The sequence below is a fragment of the Talpa occidentalis genome, unplaced genomic scaffold (assembly GCF_014898055.3).
Source record: "Talpa occidentalis isolate TD23 unplaced genomic scaffold, MPIMG_talOcc4v2.1 talOcc4.7, whole genome shotgun sequence".
NCBI classification, from domain to species: Eukaryota; Metazoa; Chordata; class Mammalia; order Eulipotyphla; family Talpidae; genus Talpa; species Talpa occidentalis.
Genome location: NW_023605083.1, coordinates 24,324,250 through 24,350,714, shown reverse-complemented (window position 1 = coordinate 24,350,714; position 26,465 = coordinate 24,324,250). Strand labels below are relative to the sequence as shown.

Here is a 26,465-nt window from a genome sequence, read left to right as displayed (position 1 = left end):
CACATTCTTTTAATAAATATTTACTGAGCATTTAATCTGTACCTAGACCAAAAGGAACAAAACAAACTTAACCCCAATTGTCATAAGAGCTATATAACACATGAATAGACCACCAAAAGTAAGAAATTAGAGATAATTAGAAGTTGCCTTAAATGTACAAAAGACAAAAATAGAAAATTGAACTATAATAAATAGGAGGGAGTGGCATATTCAACTGTGTAGTTACTCTTGAAGAAAAATATTAGATTGAAACTAAATTAAGAGGGAACTAGGGAGAGTTGTATTTAGAGAAAGGGCTGTATTATCTAGTCTATGTTAAGTGAGTCACGCACAAATTAGGAATTATTATCCACCTCTAGGTATAATCTGAATCCACTGTAGCAAGAATGGATGGTGTTTGGGATGGCTGCAGCAATGTGTCCTTCCTGGACTACTCTGGTGTTACGGTTTTGTCTATGATCTGGATTCATGCCTAATATTGCTTGCACCTGTCTTTCTTCAGTTTGACTATTCAACATATTGCCTTCCTATGGCATATTATCTCTGGCTGGCCAGGATGCACTATTTATTGAAATTTTGATGTGGATTTTTCTTGAATGCTCCATATCAGACTGAATACAGAAGATACACCAAGAGAGGTGACAAGACATTTTATGAAAGACACTAAAGAAAAAACAACAATTTAGAAATGAATTCAAGTGACCTGATATTTAATCTATTACCTAAGAATGAAAAAAATAGATTAAAAATGTAATAAATAACTCAACATCACTACTGTAACACTTGCTGTGATTTAAGTTCAGAAGACACTCATTTCTGCTAGTTTCAAATGCTATATTAATAAGAAAAAACAAAAGCATTTACTGAGCTGTTGTCATAACTAGTGAAGAATTGTATGAATGAATATTAAGTAGCAATTCTTGCAAAACTAATTAGCTTTCTCATTCATATGTAATATTTTCATGACAATACTGATAATGTACAGAGTATCAGAATCATAACTTGAAATTTAAATCATCATATAATCATTACATAAAATAGCTGGGCATTTATACTTTACTTTGTATTTAAATTTTTTATTTTTATAATAACTTGGAGGGCTTGTTAAAACTCAAATTGTTGGAGCAAAAGTTTTGATTCAGTAGAACTGGCCTGGAGGGCAACAAATAGTATTCCTAACAAGTTCTTAGATAATATTAATGCTCCTGATCTGCAGAACATAAAGAGAATCACTGCACTGAAGGATACTAAAAATGTGAAGCTCAACTTTAATAGATATGAAGGGGGGAAAGGCCTGCTCCTGTCTTACCTGTCATTAAATGTTATTTTTTAGTTAATTAATTTAACAAATATAGATTGAGTATCTGCCATATACAACTCTTCCAGATACTAGAGAGAGATGCAGCAAGCAAACAGAAAAAGTAATTGGTCACAAGAAATTTATATTCTAGTGGGGAAAAAGAAATATTATATAAATTAAAAATACAAAATAAACAGGCAACTATAAATCAGAGACATTCTTCAGGGCAGGAGGAGGGTAGAGGGATCAAAAAGGGGAGGGAAGAACACAAGGGACTATGGTGATGGTGCACGAGTGAATTGGTGGTAGGAATCTTATGGGGACTACACCTGAGAGGAGAAAGCATACATTGTACAAAAAGGAAGAAGGATGTAAAATATATATAAAAGAAAAAAAAAAAAAAAGAAAAGAAATGTTATATAAGCTTAAAAAATTAGTCAAGGGCCTCCCCGGTGGCGCAGCGGTTGAGTGCTGGGTTGCGAGGCTCCCTGCGGCCTCTGCGGCGCCAGTTTGATCCCCAGCTACTGCCTGGCCACCGGAGGAGGGTCCCACATGGCGCGCAGACCTCTCCTGCCACCCGCTGCTCCCCTCAGCAGTGTGCTTCGGTCCTTCTGCCTGCTCTGCTCCCCGCTCTGGCTCTGGTGAATTCTCTCACCCTCCCGCACTTCTGACTGTACCCAGTGCGTGTATAAATAAATAAATAAATAAATCTTTAAAAAAAAAAATTAGTCAAAAGAATCTATAAGTGCTATGGAAGAAATAATGGTCTCTGTGAGAGATCAGTAGGGAAACGTACACAGTGCTCGGATCAAAGAAAATTATTTAGCCATTCATAAGACTGAGGAGGATTCAAAATGATAGGAAGAAAATGTAAGAACATAGGCAGAAAGGTCAAAAAAGAATACAGTGATTCAAAAATAGAGGAGCTGACTGATTGACTATAAGAGAGTAAAAAAATTAAATCTAGAAAAATGTCTATTAGATTTAACATCTGGATGTCACCAATGATCTTGATAAGAGCAATTTCATTGTAATATGTAGGGAAAAGTCAGGTTGGATGAGACAAAGAATGTAATCAATTTGAGAGGTTTTAATACGAAAATAATAGAGAAACCAAGCACTTGAGAGTTGTCAAGTGGGACTTTCAAAAAAGGATAAATGCAGCCAAAGACGTATATATGTTTTTGAGACTGAACAATGTGCTAAGTCCAGGCAAAGAGGAGGAATGCCTCAAACCCAAAGCCAGCCACACGCTGCAGATAAGGTAGTTTGAGCCTTCAGAGCATTCCTTGAAAAAGCGAGTTATTAGAATGCCTCCTAAGAGCAGGGTTAAGATATGTTGGTGTCCTTTCTAGAACCTTCTGGACAATAAAAGCTCAGCCGCTACGAACCAGCCACAGACTAGCTGGGGGATTCTGCTCATATCCTTAAATATTTAGTCTCTGTGAGACACAGTACTTTGATTTTCAACCTTTTCAAATACTTACCCTCAAAAAAGATTTCTCATTCGACCTTCCAAGTATTTGTTGATTTCTTTAATCAGATTTTATTTTGCAATTAACAAATATACTTTTTCAGACAATACTACCCTACTTCCCACTTCTCTATTATTCCCTTCCCTTTCTGACCTGAATATTAAACAATGCTTTGAACTACTAATCCATATTTTATAGATTAGGAAATGTACATACAAATATGTTGTTTCTAGGTTATATTTTAGGGAGTGGGAGAAATGATATATGAACCCAAGTTTCTAGCTAAAATTCACTTAAGAAAATAACACAACGTGGTTCAAAACCCAAAAAAGGATATGTGAATTTCTTTTATTTCCTTCATTAAAAAGAAGGGAGGAGGAGAAAAAAATAAATGTCTAACCTCTGCCAGAATTATCATGTAGAACTATTGTGGATGTCAAGCTACTGGATATGAAAATATCACATAGAAAATTGCTCTTATTGTACATCATTTAATTGTAATAATGGAAAACAATAAAAAGGTATATAGAGAGGGCAGTAAAGTAATAACCCTTTCTCTTAAAAGCTATTTAAAATATTTGGTGTTGGGGCCTCCCCGGTGGCACAGCGGTTGAGCGCTGGGTTGCGAAGCTGCCCGCAGCCTCTGCGGGGCCTGTTCGATCCCCGGCTGCTCCCCGGCCACCAGAGGAGGGTCCCACATGGCGCGCAGACCTCTCCTGCCGCCCGCTGCTCACCTCAGCAGTGTTACTTCGGTCCTTCTGCCTGCTCTGCTCCCCACTCTGGCTCTGGTGAATTCTCTCACCCTCCCGCGCTTCTGACTGTACCCAGTGCATGTATAAACAAACAAACAAACAAACAAACAAACAAATAAAAACATGCCTCTATAAAAAAAAAGAAAAAAAAATAAAAATGAAATATTTGGTGTTGAAAAAATTTTTTTTTGCAATTTATTTATTTATACATACAAGAGCTGGGGTGTAGGTCAGAGTCGCAGGTCAGGGATGGGGGGTGTGGGGATTCACCAGAGACAGAGTGAGAAGAACAGGCATATCTACTGAAATACACTGCTGAAGGGAGCAGCAGACGAGACAGAAGAGGTCTGTTACACCAAGTGTTGAAAATTACTATACAAATTTTTCTTATACATTTTATGAATATCCAAAAAGCATTCTGCATTCACAAATAAACTTAAGCATAAAAGTATAATATGGGATTAAAAAAGCATTAAAAGAGATTGACATGAGTAATAACAGACTCCAGTCTTAGTCATTTGCCATAAAAGAAATCACATTTATTATCTATGTACAATAAGATATACAGTAATATACAATATAGGAAGGGGCGGAGCAACATGGCGGCGAGGAGACGCTGCGAGTAAAATCTCCCATAAAAAAAAGTAAATAGGGAGGAAAAGCGGCAGGTCCCAGTGAGAACTGGGACACGGAAGATAAATGGACAATTCCAGCAAACTACCCAAAGAAGAAAGTTGCCATAAAAGAGGACAAGAAGGGAGGAAAGCACAGAACCCTGCTACCCTTCACTACCCACAAAGTCGGCACTCTCTGACCAACAGAAAGGAGGAAAAAAACAAACTAAAACGACCAAGAAGAACAAACTACGCATTAAGCGGGACTGTGAGTGTAAAGGAACTATTTCAGCCACCACACCCGGTGAACTGGAGCTGTGGAGAACCCTGCAGGATTCGCCGCAGAGGTGAGCAGACGGCTCCGGGCGCCATTAGAGAACAACAGAGACTCTGGAGACCTGCACACAGCCCCGGGCTGGCCGGTAAGCTTGAGCGGAAAAGCGGCATGCTTGAAAAGCAAATGCGGATCGCAGCTGACCAGGTACCCGCGCCTGCGACCTAGGCTTGCGGGGAGACATGCGGGGGCCCTCACTGAGGTGAAAGTCCCTCACTGAGTAATCAGAAACCAGGCGCCCGGACACGGGAGCTGGGTGCAAAAGGCGCCATTCCTGCGGCCACTGAACTGGGCTACAGCCCGCGTCCTGGACCTGAGGGCTTTGGAACTGAGACCCGGGGCACGAAATTCGGGGCATGGGTCCTCCACGTCAGTGGGGCACAAGGCAGACACAGCACCCCAAAGCCATTGAGGTTTTCCCTATCATTCCCACTCTGTTCCCTGTCCCAAGGGGTGAAAAAACAGCTCCCCAAGAACAATAGGAGAGATCTCTGGCGCCACCTAGCGACCAGGAAAAAAGTCACTAACACCCCATAGAACAGGAACCTTTCATCAGAAAAGACTGCTTGAAACCGGCAGAAGGCTCCTGGAGGAGCCCGTGGCCAGCTGGGAAGTTAACCCACCTCAGGCCCCTTCAGACCAGCAGTCTGAGCCCACAGGGGGAGCGGGCACCCATGGTTGGGGCAGACCGGGCACGCAGAACAGTGTGCCTGAGACCGGACGCGCAGGGAGTGCGTCCCGCATTGCCATTTTAGAACAGGGACATTTCTTCAGTAAAGACTGCCTGCAGAAGGCTCCCTTAGGAGCCAGAGGTGAGCAGGGAAGCTCGCCCACGCCAGGCCCCTTCTGGCCTGCAGTCCAAACCCAGAGGGGGAGCGGGAACCCACCGCCAGGGCAGACCAAGCACATAGGGGAGTGTGTCCCCACATCGGCATTTTAGAACAGGGACCTTTCTTCAGTAAAGACTGCTTGAAACCGACAGATGGCTCCTGGAGGAGACAGAGGGGAGCGGAGAAGCTCACCCAAGATGGCGGCCAGTCCCAGCAACACAGTGTCCCAATGCATATGACAAATTAGAAAACAGACAGTAGGGAGTAGAAGAACCACACGCAACCTAACAACTCCTCAGGAAAAAAAGCACACACAGGAAGAAAACCACCCCCCAGATTGCAACAACAGTAACTTGGAAGAACTTCTGAGCCTTCCAGAAAGAGAATTTAAAATTACTGTGATTTAAAAAATGACAGAAATCATAAAGGAAAACAATGATCAGAAGAAGGAAATTAAGTCCCTAAAGAGGGAAAACAATGGTCAGAAGAATGAAATTGAGTCCCTAAAGAGGGAAGCAAAAGAAATGCAGGAGATCAAAGAATTAATGGAGGAACTAAAGAACTCAGGGAAAAGCAATGAAAGCAGAATAGATGAAATGGAAGAACGAATAAGTACTCTTGAAGACACAGAAATAAAGAGAACCAAAACAGAAAAGGAAAGAGAAGTACGAAGGAAAAAGAACGAAGAAAGACTTTGGGAACTATCTGACTCCATGAGGAAAGGAAATATAAGAGTTATAGGAATACCAGAAGGAGAGGAGAGAGATGTAGGAACAGAGAAAATATTCAAAGAGATAATTGAAGAGAACTTCCCAAATGTGAAGAAGGAGCTGAAAATTGATATACAAGAAGCAAGAAGAACACCAAACTTCCACGACGAAAGGAAAAATACAGCAAGACACATAATAGTAAAGCTCCCAAGAATCCAGGACAAGGAAAAAATAATGAAGCTGACAAGAGGGAAGAAACAGATAACATTCAAAGGAAAACCAATCAGGCTGACATCAGACTTCTCTGAAGAAACACTACGGGCAAGGAGAGAGTGGAGGGACTTAGTGAACAGACTCCAAGAAAACAGATGCCAACCAAGAATACTCTATCCCGCAAAGCTCTCTTCCTCTATGAAGAAAGAATAAGGACCTTCCCAGGGAAACAGAAACTCTGGAATTTCATTACGACTAAACCCCCACTCCAAAAAATACTACAAGGAATCCTAAAGCCAGAACCTCAGAGGGACGAATAACAATGAAAGAAGGCCAAAAAAAAAGTTATTAAAAGAATAAATAAATAAAATCAAAGGAAAGACAAACACAATGGCAAATACAGATGCTAATATATCAATATTAACTCTAAATGTAAATGGACTAAACTCTTAAATAAAAAGACACAGCATTGCAGCCTGGATTAAGAAACAAAACCCAACCTTTTGCTGTCTTCAGGAAACACATTTAGCTACAAAAGATAAAAATAGACTCAAAGTTAAAGGATGGAAAACAATCGTACAAGCAAATGGAACAAAAAAGAAAGCAGGAACAGCTATACTTATATCAGATAAAACAGACTTCAAACTCAAAAAAATAAAAAGAGACCCCAATGGTCACTACATTATGATTAAGGGAACAATAACTCAAGAAGAAATAACACTCATTAGCATATACTCACCAAACGAAGGCACACCAAAATATATCAGACAACTGTTGTCCTCTCTGAAAACAGACATCAGAGAAAACACATACGTAGTAAGAGACTTCAACACACCACTATCAACAATGGATAGATCAACAAGACAAAAAATAAGTAAAGAAACTAAAGCTCTAAATAAGGACCTAGAGTATTTGGGCTTAACAGACATCTATAGAACACTAAACCCCAAAAAAACGGAGTACACATTTTTTCTCAAGCGCACACATTCTCCAGGATCGATCACATACTGGGGCACAAAACAAACATCAACAGATACACCAAGATTGAAATTATACCAACCATCTTTTCTGACCATGAAGGCATCAAACTAGAAATAAACCATGAAAAGAAGGCAAGGAACTCTCTTACCTCATGGAGATTAAAAACCACACTACTGAAAGACCACTGGACTAATGAGGAGATCAAAGAAGAAATTAAAAAATTCTTTGAATTGAATGACGAGGACAACAATATCCTAAATGTATGGGATGCAGTAAAAGCAGTCATAAGAGGAAAATATATAGCAATAGAAGCTCACATCAAGAAACAAGAAAGAACTCAAAGAAACAACCTAATCTTGAAGCTCAAAGATCTAGAAAAAGAACAACAAAAAAATCCCAAAACCAGTAGAAGAAAAGAAATAATAAAAACCAAAGCAGAAATAAATGAAATTGAAACTAAAAAAACAATCCAAAAGATCAATGAAACCAAGAGCTGGTTCTTTGAAAAAATCAATAAAATAGACAAACCCCTAGCCAGGCTCACAAAGGGAAAAAGGGAGAAAGCACAAATAAACAGGATCATCAATGAAAGAGGAGAAATCACAACGGACACAGCAGAAATCAAAAGAATAATCAGTAACTACTATGAACAGTTATATGGAAACAAGTTCAACATCTAGAGGAGATGAACAAATTCCTACAACTCTACAATCACCCAAAGCTAGATAAAGAAGAAATAGAACACCTAAACAGACCAATTACAAGCAGCGAAATTGAAATGGTAATCAAAAACCTCCCCAAAAACAAAAGCCCAGGACCTGATGGATTTACAAATGAATTCTACCAAACATTCAGAGACGAATTAGTGCCTATCCTTCACAAACTCTTCCAAAAAACTGAGAAGGAAGGGACAATACCAAACACGTTCTATGAAGCCAACATTACACTAATACCAAAACCAAACAAGGACAACACAAAAAAGGAAAACTACAGGCCAATCTCCCTAATCAATACTGATACAAAAATCCTCAATAAAATTTTAGCTATCAGAATCCAACAATGTATCCATGAGATAATTCACCACGACCAAGTAGGATTCATTCCAGGGACACAAGGATGGTTCAACATCCGAAAATCAACCAACGTTATCCAACACATCAACAAAAAGAAATATAAAAACCATATGATAATATCAATAGATGCTGAGAAAGCTTTCGACAAAGTGCAACACACATTCATGATAAAAGCCCTTGAAATTCTTGGGATACAAGGAACATACCTCAACAACATAAAGGCCATCTATGACAAGCCAACAGCCAGTATCATTCTCAATGGTGAAAAGATGAAAGCAATTCCATTAAGATCTGGAACAAGACAAGGATGTCCACTCTCACCACTGCTTTTCAATATAAAACTGGAAGTCCTAACCAGAGCAATAAGACAAGAGAAAGACATACAAGGAATCCAAATAGGAAAAGAAGTCAAACTATCACTATTTGCAGATGATATGATAATATACATAGAGAACCCCAAAAACTCCACAGAAAAACTAATTCAACTCAACAATCAGTTCAGTGAAGTGGCAGGATACAAAATCAACACGCAAAAGTCAGTAGCCTTCCTATACACAAGCAATAAATCTGAAGAAGAAGAAATAAAAAAATCTATCCCTTTTATTATCAAAACAAAAAAAATCAAATATTTGGGAATAAATATAACAAAAGAGGTAAAGGACCTATACAAAGAAAACTATAAAACACTGTTAAAAGAAATAGAAGAAGACACAAAGAAATGGAAAGACATCCCCTGCTCATGGATTGGAAGAATAAACATTATTAAAACGGCCATCCTACCAAAAGCAATATACAGATTCAATGCTATTCCAATCAAATTTTCAATGTCATTGTTCAAAGAAATAGAACAATTATTGATGAAATTCATATGGAATCACAAAAAACCCCAATAGCCAAAGCTCTCCTGAAAAAAAAAAGGGAATGGAGGCATCACACTCCCAGACTTCAAACTATACTACAAAGCCATAGTCATCAAAACTGCATGGTATTGGAACAAGAACAGACATACAGACCAATGGAATCGAATAGAAAATCCAGAAATAAACCCACAGATTTATGGTCAACTAATCTTGGACAAAGGAGCAAAGAATATGCATTGGAGCAAAGAAAGTTTGTTCAATAAATGGTGCTGGGAAAACTGGGTCGCTACATGCAAAAGAATGAAGCTTGACCACTACCTCACACCATACACAAAAATCAACTCAAAATGGAATAAAGAACTAGACATAAGACCTGAAACCATAAAATACATAGAAGGAAATATAGGCGAAACACTACGTGATATGCACATCAAAGACATCTTTACAGACACATCATCCAAAGCAGTGATAGTGAAGGCAAAGATAAACAGCTGGGACTACATCAAATTAAAGAACTTCTGCACAGCAAAAGAGACAATAACAAAAACAAAGAGAAACCCCACCAACTGGGAGAACATTTTTGCACACAATACTAATGATACAGGACTGATCACAAAAATCTACAAAGATGGGCCTCCCTGGTGGCGCAGAGGTAGAGCGCTGGGTTGCGAAGCTGCCCGCAGGCTCTGCGGCGCCGGTTCAATCCCCGGCTGCTCCCCGGCCACCGGAGGAGGGTCCCACATGGCGCGCAGACCTCTCCTGCCGCCCGCTGCTCCGCTCAGCAGTGTACTTGGGTCCTTCTGCCTGCTCTGCTCCCTGCTCTGGTGAATTCTCTCACCCTCCCATGCTTCTGACTATACCCAGTGCTTGTATAAATAAATAAATAAATCTTTAAAAAAAAAAAAAATCTACAAAGAGCTGATGAGATTCAACAACAACAAAGAAAATAATCCAGTCAAAAAATAGGCAGAAGAGCTAAAAAGAAACTTCTCTGAAGAGGAAATGCAAATGGCCAACAGGCATATAAAAAAATGTTCAACATCACTTGTCATCAGGGAAATGCAAATCAAAACTACCATGAGATACCATCTTACACCAGTGGGAATGGCACATATTAAAAAAACTAGCAACAACAAATGTTGGCGAGGATGTGGAGAAAAAGGAACTCTCCTGCACTGCTGGTGGGAGTGCAAACTGGTCCAACCACTATGGAGAGTTGTGTGGAGATTTCTGGACCTACTAAACATAGAGCTTCCATATGATCCAGCAATTCCACTCCTAGGTATTTACCCAAAGGACACAGAAACATCAATTCCAAAGAACACCTGCACCCCTATGTTTATAGCAGCACTATTTACAATAGCTAAGCTTTGGAAACAGCCCAAATGCCCAAAAATAGATGACTGGATCAAGAAGATATGGTACATATATACTATGGAATATTACTCAGCATTCAAAAAAGATAAACACATGCAATTTGCAGCAACATGGATGGCGCTGGGAGGGATCATGCTCAGCGAAATAAGCCAGAAAGAAAAAGAAAAATACCGGATGGTCTCACTCATAGCAGGAATCTAGAAAACTTAAATAAGGGACCAGGAAAATGAATAACTATAAGAAAGTGAAAATCGAAATCAACAAAAAACTATGAACCAGAGACACTTTTTGAGGGGGTGGGGGGTGGGAGGGGAGGGATTGGGGTCAGAATGGGGGGGTTGCAATTGTATGGGGAATATAAAAATAAAATTTATTATTTAAAAAAATATATACAATTAATGTATAAAATTTACTAAATTTTTTTTGGTATTAGGCCAAACTTTTTCTTCTAATCACCCAATAACCAAAAAAACATAACCTACAGGTCACTGGAAAGGACCATGAACAGGGAATACAAACTCTTTACAGTAACTAGGCAGACAAATCTCTGGTCCTCAGTTTACTCCTTTGGAAAGTGGAAGAACTGGAATAAATGATCTGTATAACCTTTCCAAATATGGTATTCTGAGAAGCCATGTTTTCCAAGTCTTCTCGATTTGGACAGATGAGAACTGATAGGTGACTAATGAAATGGACCCTTCTCTAGTTGTAGAGAGATTTCCATACTCGTTTCATAAAACGGTAATTTCTCTCTCCAAAATATTCCTAAGTAACCAGCTTACTTCCTAAAATTGAAATGGCCTGTGGATTCACAAACCATATTATATCAGTTTGAGTGAGTATTTTTGTAGAAGCATAATGAAGAATGTATTCTTTCTGTCTCAATTACATACATTCCATAACCATTTCTTCTAAGAAGAGATTATTTGAATGATAGAGGCATTATTGTACCTGCAATTCCTGAAACTATTTCATATAATATGAAAAGGGAACTTGAAGAAAATTGCTTTTAAGTTTCCCTATTAATCATTTTAAAATTATGTGAAAAAAATAATTGGGTAGTTTCAGGAAACTTGGTATCTGAGAAATGATTATTTTAAAAATGTAAGTCCTAGAGGCCTCCCCAGTGGGGCAGTGGTTGATCGCTGGGTTGTGAAGCTGCCCACAGCCTCTGCAGCGCCGGTTCAATCCCCGGCCACCGGGTGAGGGTCCCACATGGCGCGCAGACCTCTCCTGCCGCCTGCTGCTCCCCTCAGCAGTGTACTTTATCAGTCTGCCTGTTCTGCTCCCTGCTCTGGCTCTGGTGAATTCTCTCCCCCTTCTGCGCTTCTGACTGTACCCAGTGCTTGTATAAATAAATAAATCTTTAAAAAAAAATGTAAGTCCTATACACATGCTTATGGAGTTTGAATAAATCTATTCATTGTGAAAATATTAATAATGCACTACCTCCCAAACTATACAATGTGGTGTTATTAGATATTATTTAGATAAGATTCGTGTGATTGGGGTTTTTTTTTTTAAACTGAGGTAACATTTGCTTACAATATTGTATATGATTTAGAGGCACAGGATCACATTCTTCAGAGTTCACCACACCACACTCACTACCTAGGCACCAAAAGACCACCATGTTCTTTGTGACCCCTTCCCACTTTACTTTCTCAGCCTCCCTAAGGACAGTTGGAAGCCTCAATTCTACAGTAGATTTCTAGGGTTTGTTTTGATTTGACACCTTGTTTTGCTTATCTTTATTCTACATGTAAGTGATACCATTTGGTACTTATATTTCTCCTTCAGACTTACTACACTTAGCATAATTCCCTGTAGTTTCATCCATGTCGCAAAAGGTTAAAGTTTATAGCGCACATATATACCACATCTTCCTAATCCACTCATCTGTCTGTGGGCACTTAGGTTACTTCCATAACTTGGTTATTGTAAACAGTGCTGCAATAATTAAAATACTAATGGGCAGAAGAGCTAAATAGACACTTCTCAAAAGACATATGAAAGGCTAATATGCACATGAAAAAATGCTCACCATCACTCCTAATCATGGAAATGCAAATCAAAAAACACAACAATATAATATCATACCTTTGTAAGAATGGTCCATATTAAAAAACCAGAAACAACAAGTATTGGCAAGATTTAAAGATAAAGGAATTCTCATACACTGTTGATGGGAATGTACACTGTTCTAGACGCTGTAAGATCTCTCAAAATACTAACAATAGATTTACCATATGACCGAGCAATTCCACTCTTAGGTTTCTTACTGAAAACAAAAATATTAATTCAAAGGGATATGATGCATACTTTTGTTCACTGCAGAACTATTTACAACAGTAGTTGAGTTTTTAAAACACTGTTTATTTTCTACAGGATGTCTCAGTCTTTATATTTTCATTAAGGTAACACTGGTTTTCAATCTGTGTATGATTCAAAAATAGGAGTATCCTACGTCCTCAGGTGTCAAAGCTTTCAAAGACATAGTAATTCAGAGTCCTCAAAAGAAGAGCCTTCATGCAATGTTTCCCTAGATATAAAGCCACAGAACTCTTTTATGGGACTAACATTTTGTAAAGCAGTTTGGTAAAATTATGGGAAGGCTTCCAACTAGTCAAGTCTTATTACACACATACCCATACAACATATGGCATATTAAAACACTAATCATCACTAAACAGTAGGCAAAAAATTTTCTAACAAATATTTTTTTATATTTCTTAATTTGGACATGATAGAATATGTTGTCTTTATTTTCCACTTTGATTAACATAACAGGAGAGAGTGGGAGGAAAGTGAGTCAAAGAAAGAGTGGGGGGAAATCATTTTACTAAAAAATTGATAATACATCAAGAAATTTGAATTGAATTGGATTCTCTCTACCTGATACGCAATGATTCTCAGCTGGTTTAAGTATAGTATTCAAATGCTTAGGATCATAAATTATAAGTATCTGTAGAAATGGACAAAAGTATGATCCAGTCTTTGGAAAAATCTTCAAATATTGCAAATGGTATAGCCTAGGTGACTACAGAAGCAATAATAAAATAAACAGAACAAAAGTGAATTAAGTTACATTCTCCCTTGAGTAAAAAGATATTTTATCCCAATTCTAGCTACTGTAATGCAGTTCCAATTGCTCAATTGAAATATATGCTCACTCACTAACTCCTACTGTTAAGCCTGTTATACTGGCAGTAATTGTCCATAGTCATAGCAAGAACCAGGTAAACACTTTAGTATCATCAAATTATAATGATTACACATTTTTATAAGTGATGACATATCTCATTGAGGGCTGGTGACAAGAGCATCTGTGAACCAGTACTTACTAAGCATGCATCAAATTCTAGATGGTTATTAATCCAGTATGGTGCAATAGAAGAATATGGAATAATCCCTCCTAACACATATGGGAGTGTACTAATTAAAAAGATGGAGTGTAAAGACCCAAAAGGGAAGAGTAGAGATGAAAGCTTTACATAGTCAGCACTACAAAATTATAGATAAAATTTGTTACATTTGAAAAAAAATATTCAAAGTCTACTAACAAGTGAAATTTTGTGTATAATTCATTGTAATACCATGTTTCTTTAATAAATTAAAAAAAATGGTATCATAGAATCTTGAGTAAAAAATTACACTTATCAGGGCCTCCCTGGTGGCTATCACCAGCCACTGCAGCGTGAGTTCGATCCTCAGCCAGGGCGATAAGTAAAATGGTACAGCAGACTTCTATCTTGCTCACTGCTCCTCTCAGCAGTATATTTCCCCTCAGGAGATCAGATTGTTCTGCTCCCCACTCTGTCTCTGGTGAATCCTCTCACCCCCCAACATTTCTGGTCTACACCCCAGTTCTTGTATGATAAAGAAAAATCTTTAAAAAAAATTACACTTATTAGTAATGAAAGGTTTTTCAAGATGCCATCTTTTCTCTGAACCAAGGGTACATATCTATGCCATGGGAATACACAAGGAGACCAAACCTAATTGGACTTTGTGGCAAGTGAAAAAAAGCCTAGACCTCATTAGTCATGATCTAACCAAGAACAGTACTGAGCAATAGCAAATACATGTTTGGTACTGAATATTTACTTTGATGCCATTTAAATACTTAAGTACCATTTTGGCATTTAAACAGGTCATACAGTTGCTTAGAGTCCATTTTAGAGATGATATTTTTCTAACTCATGAGTGAATGAATTTATTGATCTTACATTCACCTATTATATAGAATACCTGAAAGGTCAGTGTTAGGATAGTTTAAAAATGTACAAGATAATACAGAGTTCAGATTCATTAAAAAGAGAGAAAAATGAAAAAATATAACCAGAATATACACTATACTTTGGATAACCTATCTATTTTATAGTTTAAAAAAGTGAAGCAGGTTGTATTAAGTTTCACAAAGCCACACATTAGCAATTTCAGTTACTTTCGACCAATGATAAATGACTTTATAATAGACACTGTGGAGTTAATTCTCTCAACACCCATTCCAATTTCCTTTTCCCTTGTTAGGTGTACTGTACAGGCATGAAACCTATGAAATCACATCCCCAGATTCCCTTGCAATTAATCATTATTATATAAGAGCTTTGGCCCATTCAATGAGATGAAAGCAAAAAGGAGCAGGGAGTTTGTGGAAAGACTGTATTCTCTTCTACTTTTCCTCTTCTTGCTGTCTAGAATGCAAATGTGATGGGGTTTTTCCCAAAGATTTATTTGATTTATGCATACAAGAACTGGGATGTAGGCCAGAGGGGTGGGGGGTAAGAGGTTTCTCCACAGACAGAGTGGGGAGCAGAATAGGCAGATCTACTGAAATACACTGCTGAGTGGAGCAGCGGGCAAGACAGGAGAGGTCTGCTGCGCCATGTGGGTTGTTTCCAGGCCGGGGATCAAACTCCTGCTACTGTAGCTGCAGACAGCTTGATAGTGTTGAGACTTAACTCCTTACACCACCAGGGAGGCCCCCACAAACTAGGTATCTTACAAAAACAGAAAATTATCTGCTCATAGTTCTGCAGACCATGGTCCAAATTACTGTGTTGATAGTTTGCTAGCTCCAACAATTGAGGAAATCCTTTTTTCACCTTTTTCAGTTTCTGGTAGCGTTAGGTGTTTCTTGGCTTGTGACTGCATAACTCCAACATAAATATCACCGAAAGTGATGGTTTTAAGTAAAGCAGACATCTTCTGATCATGCCAGAAAATCTTGGTTCTGATATCCTTGAGCAGCTAAACCAATAACAGCAACAGACTAAAGGGAAGCACAGTTTGATGGTTCTATAGATACATTTCCTATTGTCTTCTGCTAGCTTAGCCTGAATCTGGCTTAGCAGCTCTAAATTAAAACCAAATGGAGGAATATACTGATAGAACTGAGATTCCATGGCACCCATCCCGCCATTTCTAAAAATGTCATCTTTCTCTAGCATATAGCCAGCTGATGTAAACTGCCTCTGCTTCCCAGAAATATGTAGCATACTGTTATGTACACCTACATATCTAGACAATACACCTAAATATACACAATTATATATAGGTCGGAGATTTTCAAGTGGAGCAATCTCTCTCTCTCTCTCCATATATATATATATATGTATATATTCATTCCAGTGTAACTATTAAAATAATGTTATAATAAGCATTGTAGAGACTGTGATTTTTTGAGTTGATGGTTTCATGTTCTCTTTATAGATACCCAAAAGTGGGACTGCTAGTTCATATGGTATTATCTTTTTTAGTTTTTTAAGGTAAATCCAAACTGTTTTCTAAAATAGCTGCTCCAGTGTACATTCCCATCAACAGTGTAGTAGGGTCATTATCTTTCCATAGCCTCTCCAGCACTTGTTGCTGAGGGTCATTTTAATATGTGCCATTCTCATGGTGTGAGAATATATCTCATGTGGGTCTAGAAAAACATTTTTCCTGATAACATAAAGGTTTAGATGATGGGCATCTCATTTTTTTTTAAATTTAGTGTAAATGCAACAGTAGTTGCATTTATGGCAGAGATTTTATAAGCAGTGTTTAGGAGGCCATAGCCCTATACAACAAATAGGTAAAACATATTCATTGTGTGTCTAAAATACATAAATAACTATAGGTTCACCAGAGTAACTGAAATTTATTGACCCTTTACTATGTACCAATCACCTAAATAGATGTACATAAATAACAAAATGACAACAGATTCCACTCAGGAAGAGCTTTTCCTAGTATGATAAATATAAACATGGATTCACAGTACCATGCCTGAGATGAAAGTTATATGGTGCTGTTTTTGCTCTATCCTTAACCCTATAGAGGTAGGATAAATTAACTGCAGAGGGGAGTCTGGACAGAACAATGTATGAGTTTACATAGATCACATCAGACTGGGGGTAGGAGGGGAGAAGAAAGGAGACAAAACATAGAATGTTATTCTAGCACAGAAAACAAACCACATATACAGACATGAAAGAGCAGTATTTAGGGAAATATCTGCAATTTATAGGTAATGGAGGTTTAAAGGCAGGTGGTGATGTTGATAGGCTTAGTAACCACAATCAAGTGAGAAAAGAGTGCAAGGTCACTATGAAGAGCTTTCAGTTTGGTGCCATCCACTGTATGTCAAGTCCTGTCTTAGCTGCTTTAAATATATTCTCAAATTCTTACAACAAACCAATAAGAGAGATTCTTTGTCTCCCACTTCTCGGGAACGAATAGTGAGAGGATCAGAATAGTTAAGTATCTTCACATGATTATAATAATAATAATACAATAATTAAACCAGGATCCCAAAGTTTTTCGTTAGTTATAATAACAGGTAACAATAATTGAATTATTCCTGTGTGCCATACACTCTTTAGCTGTTTTATTGTATTGGGGGGGGGAAATAAAAAAGACAAAATTCTTTGACCTCATGAAGCTTACAAGTTGACATGAGTACCTAATTTAATAAATTAAATAATATAAATACTAGTTTTATATTAGTTTACAGATGAACACACACAAATTCACCTTATTATAAAGATAAAAGATAGGTTTCAAAGGTGATTATTGTAAGAAATGAGAAATAATCAACAAGAGATACATGTTTTTTCAACCTAGGGAAAACCATTAAAGATTATAACAATTTTTATTGTTTAAAATATTCTACTGGGTAATCAGGAGAAAAACGAGCACATATTCTTAGTCAAAGACAAAGATCAACATATTAGCTGAATTTCGATAACTGTTCTAGTAAAATATAATTGTGAAAACAAGGAAACAATTTTCAAACAGAGAGATGTCAGAAAGTATGTTATTTTTCTCTAACCAACTTGGAGAATTAAAAAAAAAAACCTCCTACACATAAACTTACATTGCTCCATTGGTATAGACAGTATCACTTCCTTCCACATACTGCACCTGAGCTGGATAGACATGTTGTACCTGCTGCACAGTCTGTACCTGCTGTACCTGAAAAACAAACATGATGAAAACTAATTGATTCATGCCAATTTCAAGAAAAAAATACATGTTATATCCAAACTAACTGTAGAATTTATGTTGAATAAATTCCATAACATTCATGCAAACACACACGCAAGACACACTTTAAATGCTTAGGGTGAAAACTTTTGAAAGCTTCTCAAATATTTTGATGAATTGCGAAATTTCTTTACATAATTTGTAAAAGCTTTTATTTCTTAAATTTAAAAATTCATAAGTAAAATTACAAATACTCAAACACAGGAAATATAGCACAATAAACACGTGTACTCCCCATTAAAGATAATTTTCAATAGATGTCCCCCACTTATCTCCTCATGGGATTATTCAAAAGCAGTTGCAGATTTTATCATTTTATTGGTAAACATTTCAATTTGTTTCTAAGGAATAAGAACTATTTTTAACACAAACACATTTCTAATATCACATATAAGACATTAACAATTCTTTAATATCATTGAAAAATCCAGCCATTGTTTAAATTTCCCTATTATGATGTCTCCTAATAGTTGGTTTGTTCAAATCAGAGTCCAAATAAGGTTGACATACTACATTTGCTTGCCAGCTCCTCTCCCATCTTTTTTTTTTAAATCTCTTAAAACAGTTTCCTTGTCCTTTTAGGACTCGCCTAGTTATATTCTGAAGAAATGGGATCATTTATCTCATAGAATTTTTGTAATCCTAGGTTTGGCTGATAGCAACTCTGAGAGGTCATTAAGAAAGTTTCTCTATCTCCCCTACATCCTAACTTGGTAGATATACTGAGGGTCTGAACAAGAAAAATTTTTGAAAAGCTATGAATTTCCTATTGGAAAATGACAGTTGCCATGTGAAAACTGGTTGTTCTCTTTCTGCACTGTTACTTCTGGACAGCAGGACTACGCAGTGTCAGCTGGTTCCTTTTATTACAATACTTCCTCCTTCCTACACATGCTTTACCTGAGATACTAGCAGTCAGTGACGATAAAATTCTAGAGAGAGATTATTTTGATAAAGACAGCAAACTTGTGACACTCTATTTCTATTTCCTTCATTCATTAGTAGACTTTTACAAAGAGAGTCTTCTCATGAATTATTTGGTTACTTTCAAATAAGGCTTATACAGGAAGAGTAGGATAAATGTGTGACTCTTTATCAGTATTTAAAAAAATGATTTTATTCCCTATCTCCCTCTCAAGGTGAACAATGTGGTTTTTAGTTTCCTTGGGTTTATCTCTTTTTGATTTTTGGCTCTTGAATATATTTGAGGTGTTAAAATTATGCCAATCTTTTCACATGCAAAAAATGCTTCACCTTTGACTAGTGGTGTTTCCTTCAACTGGAACCTGTCTCTTGACTCTTTTGCATGACTGCATTAATCTTTAACTCCCCTTCTCTCTGTTGTGATGCAATGTTCCAGATTTATCGCTTATATTTCTTTTTTTTTAAAAAGATTTATTTATTTATACAAGAACCAGGATACAGGCCAGATGTGCGGGAGGGTGAGAGGACACCAGACAGAGCGGGGAACAGAACAGGCAGACAGACTCAAATACACTGCTGAGGGGAGCAGCAGGCGAGATAGGAGTAGTCAGCTGCGCCTTGTGGGTTGCTCAGAGGCCCACAGGGATCTAACTATAGCTGCAGAAGCTGTGGACAGCTTCACAGCACTGCGCTCAACCGCCTGCACCACCAGGGAGGCCCTTATCTCTTATTATTTCTTGTGCTAGATTTGGAATCAACAGTTTGTTCAAAGAGCTTTGACTCCTATATTTTAATGGTAACATAATATATAAAAAAACATTTAGGAAGGCAATATATTAACAGGCAGATATTTAACAACTTTGTGAATTCTTCTACAGAAATATACATCAGAGGAATTACTGTACAGTATTATAAAAAATACAGCTTATAAGAGGAAAAAGTTACAAGGAAAAATCGTAAGGACTTTTGAAAAGTGGAGTGATTAAATTACAGAAAAATCATACTTTCAAGTATCTGAAAGAAAATATATTTAAGGAAGAGTGATAGAAATTTTTTTTTAATTTTTATTTATTTACTTATTTTTAATTTATTTATTTATATATACAAGCACTGAGTACAGTCAGAAGCGCAGGAGGGTGAGAGAATTCACCAGAGCCAGAATGGAGAGCAGAGCAGGCAGACTGATGAAGTACACTGCTGAGGGGAGCAGCGGGCAGCAGGAGAGGTCTGCGCGCCATGTGGGACCCTCGCCTGGCGGCCTTGGATCGAACCAGTGCTGCAGAGGCTGCAGGCAGCTTCACAATCCAGCGCTCAACCACTGCGCTACCGGGGTGGCCCGAGTGGTAAAAATTTATTAAAAATATTAACATCTTAAATGCTCAATATGTACAAATATATAAAGAAAATCACACCAAATGCATCATAATTAACCTGACAAAAACAGTGGTAAGCAGAAAAAACTTTAAAAAGCAGACATACAAAAAGACACATGATATACAAAGTACTAAAATGACTAAAAACTTCCCAGTTAAAAATAAAGCATGCACAAGACAGTCAAATTACATCTTTAAAGTAATGAGAAAAACATATCAACCTAAATTATATAACCAATGAAATATCCCACAAAAATGAAGGGGAAATCCTTTTTTGACAAACATTAACTAAGAGAATTTTTCTCTAGCAGACCTCCAATGAAGAATAATGGAGAAAATAATGGAGAAAAATAATCTCTCATGGAAAGTTGGATTCACACAAATCATGAAGAACACCAGAAATAATGTGTAGGTAAATTAAAGTATTTCTTCTTTGTTTTCTCATCCTCTAACTTCTATAAAAGATAATTGGTTTGAAAAGCAAAAATAGTTAACAGTATATAATGGATTCACCACACATGTAAACATGAAATGGATGTATGACAAAAATAATACTAAAGACAGGATGGGAAATGAAAATACACTTCTGTAATATTCTTGTATATTAAGTAGAATAATATTAATTGAACACAGACAGTGATAAATTTTAAGATCTATACCAAATATTGTAGATAAAACACCAAATAAAAAAGCAGCAATAGCTAATGGTGACAGTAAAAGGCAATACTAGAAAAACACAAAATGTACCAATAGAAGGTTGTAATAGCGGTAATAAAAGAGTAAATAGGATCAACAGAAAGAAATAATAAGATGCTAAATTAAATAGAATGATATTGATAATTACATAATGTACAAGCTTTAAATCTTGACCATCAGAATAGATAAAAATATGAGATCTAATTATATACTCTCCACAAGAACACACTTTCACATATACAGAAACAGGTTAAAAATAAAAGGATGTAAAGTCAAGTTTTACAAACACCAATCATAAGATGGAATGGTTATAATATCTGTCAAAGTGCTCTCAAAGACAGATTACAAAAGATAAGCAGGAATATTTCACTAAGAAAATTATCAAGAAAAAATAATAAATCCTATATATCTTTGAATCTAAGAACAGTACTTCAAAACACATGAAGTGAAAAGTGAAAGAACTGAAAAACAAAATAAAAAAATCCAGTTACAAACTGGAGATTTCAACATTCATCTCTCCATAATTGACAGACCAAAATCCAGAAAATCAGTAGATAGTGAAATTATCAACCAACTTCACCTAAATAACTTTCATATGATCTTTGTAATAACACTAAAATAAACACACATCAACACACATGAACACATGAGCACACAGTATGAAAGCTCAAATGTTGCAGAATAAAACAAGCCCTAACAAATTTAAAAGGATTAAAACAAATTGGCATGTTTTCTAACCAAAAATAATCTGAAATCAAAGACAAAAGATATTTGGAAAATCCTTAAATATTTATATAACGAAAAAAATACTTTAATGTAATCTATGGTTCACTGAAGAAATCATGAGGGAAATCAGAAGATATTTTGAATTGAATGACACTGAAAACATAATGTGCATTTTTGAAGAGTACAATTTGAAAAGCACAATTAGAGCCACAAATTGGGGGAAATGAACAAATTAAGTCAAAAGTGAGGAGAAAAGAAATAATAGAAAGTAAAAAGCATTGAGAGAAATCTAAAAAACAGTAGAAAGATAAACACATGCAATTTGCAGCAACATGGATGGCGCTGGAAGGGATCATGCTCAGCGAAATAAGCCAAAAAGAAAAAGAAAAATACCGGATGGTCTCACTCATAGCAGGAATCTAGAAAACTTAAATAAGGGACCAGGAAAATGAATAACTATAAGAAAGTGAAAATCAAAATCAACAAAAAACTATGAACCAGAGACACTTTTAGGGGGCGGGGGTGGGAGGGGAGGGATTGGGGTCAGAATGGGGGGGCTGCAATTGTATGGGGAATATAACAATAAAATTTATTAAAAAAAAAAAAATCAATTATAAACACTAAGGTAGACTTATCAAGAGAAAAAGGAAAGATAAACTGTGAATATCAAGGTTAAAAAGTGAATTGATACACACAGTAAAGGTTTTTTTAAAGGATAATAAAGACAACTTAATGCTAATAAATTCAACTATCTAAATTAAATGTATAAGTCCACAAATGGCCCAAACTTCTAAAACTGGCCCTCCAAATGCTATAGTTAAATGAAATTGAGTTTATTCGTAAAATTGAATTTATTCACACAGCAGAAATTCCAGGTCCAGATGGCTTCACTGGTGAATTCCATCAAACATTTTCTAGACAAAAAAACACTGATCTAACACAAGTGGTTTTTACAAATAAGAAGTAAGGGAACATCTCCCAGTTTTGTTTTTTTAAATGAGGCTGGCCTTATCTTGAGATTAAAACCAGAAAAGACATTATAAGAAGACAAGACTATGTAATAATTTCCCTCATAAACATAAATGCAAAACTGTTTTAAAATATTGCTATCTCTAATAGGTAATCTAATCTAGCAATAAATTTATAAAGCAATATGTCATACTGAGGTATAGTTTAGATGCTGGATGCAATGTCAGTTCAAGATTTAAACATGCATAAATGTAATCTATCATAGCTACAAAATATAAATACAGCCACCTATATAAATGCTGTAAAAACATGAAACATTCAAATCCATTCATGATAAAACAAAAGACAGATTTTCAGAAAGGTGAGGAGAGAAGAAAGCTTTCTCAGTTCAACAAAGCATTTATAAAACATACAAGTATAATACAAATTAAATGGTAGGAGACAGATTTGCCGTTTAAAAATGTAAAATAATCCCTCTGTTTAAATTCTTAAATGCTTCTCTATTACATTTTAGATGAAAAAATAACTAAGACTAGGATACAAAATCTTTGTATTAATACCATCTAGGTATTAATAAAAATTTTCAAATTCATCCATTGAAATTTTACCCATTCTTGCTATCTACTCATAGTTCATGCTGTTTTGTTTATATAAATTCTATCATCAACAAATACAAATTCACTATTTCCTTGAAGGTTTGGTTAAAATTTTAGTTTCTCTAAAAATTTTTTTATTTTTTCCCACAAGAGACTCTTTTCCTTTCACTCTCTTAGTAGTCATTAATATAGGTGGTGGCATGTGGCTTTTGTTTTCAACTGGTTTTCTCTGTTGCAGCCAAAATAGTGAGATGGCAATATCACTGAATTTATAATTAAAAGAACTGATTTTGGGCCTCCCCTTGTGGCAAAGTGGTTGAGCACTGCAGCCTCTGCAACTCCGGTTAGATCCCCGGCTGCCGGTGAGGGTCCCACTTGGTGCACAGACCTCTCCTGCAGCGCCCGCTGGTACCCTCAACATTGTATTTTGTCAGTCTGTGTGTTCTGTTCCCTGCTTTGGGCCTGGTGAATTCTATCACCCTCCCGCGCTTCTGACTGTACCCAGTGCTTGCATAAATAAATAAATAAATCTTTAAAAAGAAAAAAAAAAAAACTGATTTCACATCCTTGTGCTGACACTAGCTATTAGTTTAATGGGATAGTCAATTTATTTAAGTTAATAATTTCCTTAAATCAAAATATACCTACTCTATTATATAGGCATATGATATTTATAATACATATTGAATAATTTGTGAAATAAATACTTTGAAAAACAAGACTCTTGTCTTCTACATTTATGTAAATTTCAACTTTCTATCCCACTTGATTTCAACATAAATATGCATAATATGTATTTGTTATGATCCCTCAAATTGTGAGATTCTATAATTAAGTGGAAATGAAACTCAGAAAAAGTCAAGATCTTGGAAATTAAGTCTAGATCAATGCTAATTCATCTAAGATAGTAATATATAAATATGTTTCTTGATCACATTAAGAATTTACAGCACAATTTAAAAAAAAAAAACACACAAATGGGTACAATTCTTTGCCCATAATACCTATAAAACTAATGGAAGACCAAATTTGTAAAAATATTGAATTGCAGCACTTTCAATTTTCATTATAATCCTGTATACATGCTTTTTCTACCAATCATTAGAAACAGGCAAAAGAGAACCTTGAAACAACTCAGTAATGGAGATAAGTAGAACTGAACACAGCATTTACAGTTTGAGGAAGTATACCTTTCAAGGGTATAATGGTAGTGGAAAAAGTAAAAAAAAAAATAAATAAAAACCAAGAGTAATGAAAAAGAACCAAAAAAAAGGGGGAAGGAAAAAAATAACTACTTCAGCTATATCTATCTTATTTCACCAAAGAGATGATCCTGGAAAGTCTTTTATTTATTTGGTTTTTAGTCGAGGGTTTGTTATTAGGTTTTCTTCTTTTGATAGTGAGGCCCTATCATTAGTAAAAGTGGACTGGAGAGTCACAGAAATACTCCTTTCTACCTCAAACTAAAGTCAATCAGATCCAGGAGGAGTTCTTTGTAGAATCCATCTAAAAGGGACATACAAATCCAGTTACAGAATTTGGAGGATAATAGAAAATAAGAATGTAAGAATTTCAGTCCAGTCCCACCCCTGGTCCATGCTGACATACAGAGCAGTAACATATTTTTATGTTGCTAGTACATATCCAAAGACCCAACACAATGTAAACACATACAAATATTTAATAATTAACCAAAGATTAAATATGCCCTGCAAGTAGCAAATGAACTGCCCAGTGATTATTTGTAAGATTTACAGTATCTTCTATATATGGATAAGCATTTTAGTTTTTTTTAAATAATGGAAACACCAATGAATGCTTATTATTTCCAAAGTGACTGATGTGATCACTTGAAATGCCTTTTCATGTATCACTAAGGTCTAAAGGTAAACTTTAAAAATGAAGTTGCATGCTATTTTTTCTTCCTAAAATAATATATTGTGATCCAATTTTTTTCAAATATTATTTAATACTGTTCCTACATAAAATGTTAATTTCTGTTTAAATATCCACTGACTTTTTCTCTACTCTAGTCTATTTTCTTATTTGCCATATTTTAGGGCAGGAATTACTCCATTAGCACTGCTAAAAGAAATAAAGAAAGTAGCATTTAGTTGGCATTACTATTTTCAATAAACTGTATTTCCATTAACCTTTGTGAAACCTATAAACTGCCATATTTTACTTTTTCTAAGTCTTTATGGGACAAAAAGTAGATACTTAAATAAACTATAAGGAAATTATTTCACAAAATAAATTCATAGAATTGTTTTCAAAGAGAGTGAACAAATTTTTCACTTCTGAATTTTAATAAACAATATGTGGCCAAAATGTGAATTGAAAAGAGATGGACAAATGTGGAATTAGCAGGAATAATCAATAATTCATCATTAACTGCTCAGTGAAGAAAACCAACCTAACCTCTAAATGTTACCTGGTATGTCCAAATGTTGGCAGTTAAGAAGCCTAATCATAGTAATATCCTATGCCAGAAATTTATCCAAAATGTGTATTTGCAGGGGAATGTATTCCCCCAAATAGAAAAATATACAACAATGTATTTATACTCACAAACACTAAATGAATTAAGTAATTTAACACTCTTACTGACACGTATTTAAATGAATGCATCTCCTATTACTATTCAAATATAGTATTAAATTATATTTATTTTGTATACTTAATTCTTATAATTTATAAAAGAAGTGAATACTAAAACAAATTACATACCACAGGAAAATGTGCTAGTTCAACAGAATCAATTGGTGTATTCTGAGGACAAATTTATACAATATGTTATTTTGGATGTGCTTCAAGAAAAATAAAATGAATCACACTTCAAAACAGAAATCCCTTTTAATAGTAAATGAAATAATTTATAACTGTTAAGCTTATTAGTCAGCTAAGAAGAATATAAGTCTTTTTGTAAAAATTCTTTATTATGTCAAGATCTTCACTGCTTTTCTCATACAAGAACATTCCTTACACCTTTAGTCAACATCAAACATTTCAAATCTTAATACTGCGAACTGTCAGAAACTGCCGTAAGCTGATTTTAATAGACCTACAAGAGATATATAAGAGCCCTTCGCAGATTAAAAACATAGGGTATTAGCACAGCAATGTTAG

The 26,465-nt window shown here is 35.9% G+C and overlaps 1 protein-coding gene across 23 annotated transcripts in view; it reads right to left on the bottom strand.

Moving 5' to 3' along the window:
- Positions 1-26,465, bottom strand: part of RFX3 (regulatory factor X3) — a 275,282-nt gene that overhangs the window by 106,248 nt on the left and 142,569 nt on the right. For all 23 annotated transcript variants that reach the window (XM_037491495.2, XM_037491502.2, XM_037491503.2 and 20 more), the window contains one exon: positions 17,883-17,980. In XM_037491495.2, coding sequence (XP_037347392.1) covers positions 17,883-17,980 — 98 coding nt within the window. The remainder of the gene's footprint in view (positions 1-17,882; positions 17,981-26,465) is intronic.